Source organism: Callospermophilus lateralis, chromosome 1, assembly GCF_048772815.1.
Source record: "Callospermophilus lateralis isolate mCalLat2 chromosome 1, mCalLat2.hap1, whole genome shotgun sequence".
NCBI lineage: Eukaryota > Metazoa > Chordata > Mammalia > Rodentia > Sciuridae > Callospermophilus > Callospermophilus lateralis.
The window spans coordinates 222,673,670-222,676,169 of NC_135305.1; the positions used below are offsets into that span (position 1 = coordinate 222,673,670).

At 60.0% G+C, this 2,500-nt stretch overlaps 1 protein-coding gene across 1 annotated transcript in view; it reads right to left on the minus strand.

The window, feature by feature from the left end:
* Positions 1-2,500, minus strand: part of Atcay (ATCAY kinesin light chain interacting caytaxin) — a 31,390-nt gene that overhangs the window by 16,913 nt on the left and 11,977 nt on the right. Inside the window, exons 4-5 of the mRNA XM_077110367.1 lie at positions 412-597; positions 1-13 (exon numbers count right to left, since the gene is read on the minus strand). The exon at positions 1-13 is cut by the window's left edge and continues 90 nt beyond it. Coding sequence (XP_076966482.1) covers positions 1-13; positions 412-597 — 199 coding nt within the window. The remainder of the gene's footprint in view (positions 14-411; positions 598-2,500) is intronic.

The following is a 2,500-nucleotide window of genomic DNA, read 5'->3' on the forward strand; positions in this document are numbered from 1 at the left end:
TCGCCATAGTACCCTGGGGAGAGGTGGTCGGAGTGGCTGAACAGGCCCAGGCACACCTGGCCAGTGCTGTCCACGCTCTGAGCCGTCCCAGGCCACCGTGTCATCAGTCACCTTTCCCCACATGCTCAGGAAGATACTGCCCTGAGCCGCAGCAACCTGGCAGGGAGCTGAACCCCCCAAGCAGTCTCTGCCCTGGGTGGAGAACAGCAGCCATTGTCCTGGTCACCACCGTGTGCATCTGCCACACCCACCTTGTCCTAGCCAGCCCACCCTCCTCCAGCGAGATGAAGGCTTAGAATTCCCAGAGAGCAGAAGAAGAAACCAGGGTCCAGAGGGGACCCCTGATGGGCCTCCAGCTGCCCAGCATTCCTGGACAACAGGAGGGCAGGGGTCCCAGGGCGCCAGGCTCACCTCCATGGGTGACCACCTTCATGTATGGCCGGATCATGTGCAGGTCAATGCGGTGCTCTTGTTCCCCAATGATCACCGTCCGCCACAGGCGCCCGTTGGCGGCACTGCCATCCTCTGCTGCGCCGTCCCCAAACAGGTCTGCACTGTCACCAGGCATGTTCTTGGCAGTGGCCACAGGGGTATCATCTGGAAGCATGCCGGGGTGAGCAGAAGGGCTGCTGGAGTCCAGACATCTCGTCCACCCTCCCTCCAGTCTGCCTCTCATGGTTCCCACTGCTGCCAGGGGCCACGTGGCTTCTCTCCCCTGGCTGCTGTGTCCCCATCTTCTTCCCCTCCCCCCAGGCCTGGCTCAAAACCACCTCCTCCAGGAAGCCTTCCACGATTGCACCCCAGTCTGCAGGCCGCTCTGGGCCTCCTGCCCCCTCCGCACCCCCACCCTGGCCATTTCCCTCTTCTTAAAAATCTTGTTTTTAGTACTCCATGGTGTATAAATGCCACATTTTTTTTATCCATTCATCTATTGAGGGGCATCGGGGTTGGTTCCACAGTCTAGCTATTGTGAATTGTGCTGCTATGAACATCGATGTGGCAGTATCCCTGTAGTACGCTCTTTTGAGGTCTTCAGGGAATAGTCCGAGAAGGGCAATAGCTGGGTCAAATGGTGGTTCCATTCCCAGCTTTCCCAGGAATCTCCATACTGCTTTCCATATTGGCCTCACCATTTTGAAAAATCTTGTTTTTAATGACGTTATTTTATTTGTTTATTTTTGATGCTGTGCTGAGACTGAACCCAGTGCCTCCCCCTGCTGAGCCCCAGCCCCAGCCCCCTTTTGGCTCTTAAAACAGTCACTTTCTGCACACATTTCCCATCAGATGTCAGCAACTGGGAACAAGGCCACAGGCAAGGGCCTGTGTCCCCTGGTGTCAGCATCCAGCTGTCCACTGGGCATCCCACTCACACAGGAAAAACCGCGTATGCCACGTTTTGCTGACTGATCCTGTCAGGGTGGGACGGGGGGAGAAATGGGGGAACTGGGAGTCAAAAGTCACAGCCAAGTGCTAATTGACGCTAGTGTCATCTTTACACTGAGGAGCGGAGAGTGGCCAGCAGAGTGGCCAGTACTTGTGGCAGTCAGGGGAGCTGGGTGGAGCCCGCTTCTACAGGACTCGCTGTGTGACCTTGCACACAGGTCCTCCCTCTCTGGGCTCCCAAACTGCTCTGAAAATGGCCACCTCTCTAGGCTGGGCTCAGCGGCAGAGCGCTCGCCTGGCACGTGCGAGGCCCTGGGTTCGATCCTCAGCACCACGTAGAAACCAACAAAATAAAGGTCCATCAACAACTTAAAAGGAAAGGCCACCTCTGTGACACGTGTTCTTCTGGTCACAGCGTGACCGTGTGCCCCACGCTCAGGCCACAAACGTGCTGTCACCTTGGCCCCTCTGCACTTTGTGCCCCTCACCCACCCAGCAACCACTGCGGGCCCCACTTCCAAGGGGACCCCTTCTGCCACTTCTCCGCACCAGCAGGCCACCAGCCGGCCACCACCCCCCAGGCTAATGTCCTCCCTTCCTCTGACCCCAGCGGCCCCCTCTGGTGGCTCCCAGAAGCCTTTGCACACACAGCTCCCAGTGGCTCTGGACTCCTCTGTCCACCCCACGGGGTCAAAGCCAAGCCCCTGGCCGAGGCCACCTCAAGCCACACCCTTGGCCGCTGCTGCCCACCCCCTCCCCTCAGCCTTACCCCGCCCCTCCCCACGCCAGTCGCACTGCTCCCGCTGGAGAGTCTCCTCTCCAACGTCCACCCTGTGACAACCCTAAGTGTCCCTAGACAAGGCCCGGTGTCCCACGGTGGGGCGGACGCGGTGGTGAGAGGCCCCCTGCCCAGCTTGGCTTCCCGAGCTCCCCGTGCGTGTGGCACCCTGATCTCCTCGCCCATTGCCAGCCTCTGCTTCCTGCCCGTCAGTGTCCAGGGCCCTCCCTGGACCTCCAGCGCCTGGGTCAGGACCTGCCCCCACGAGTCCGCGTCAGGGGCAGGCTGGGAGTGCGTCGCCCTGGCCACTGCTGAAAGCCACGCGCCCCAGGAAAGTCC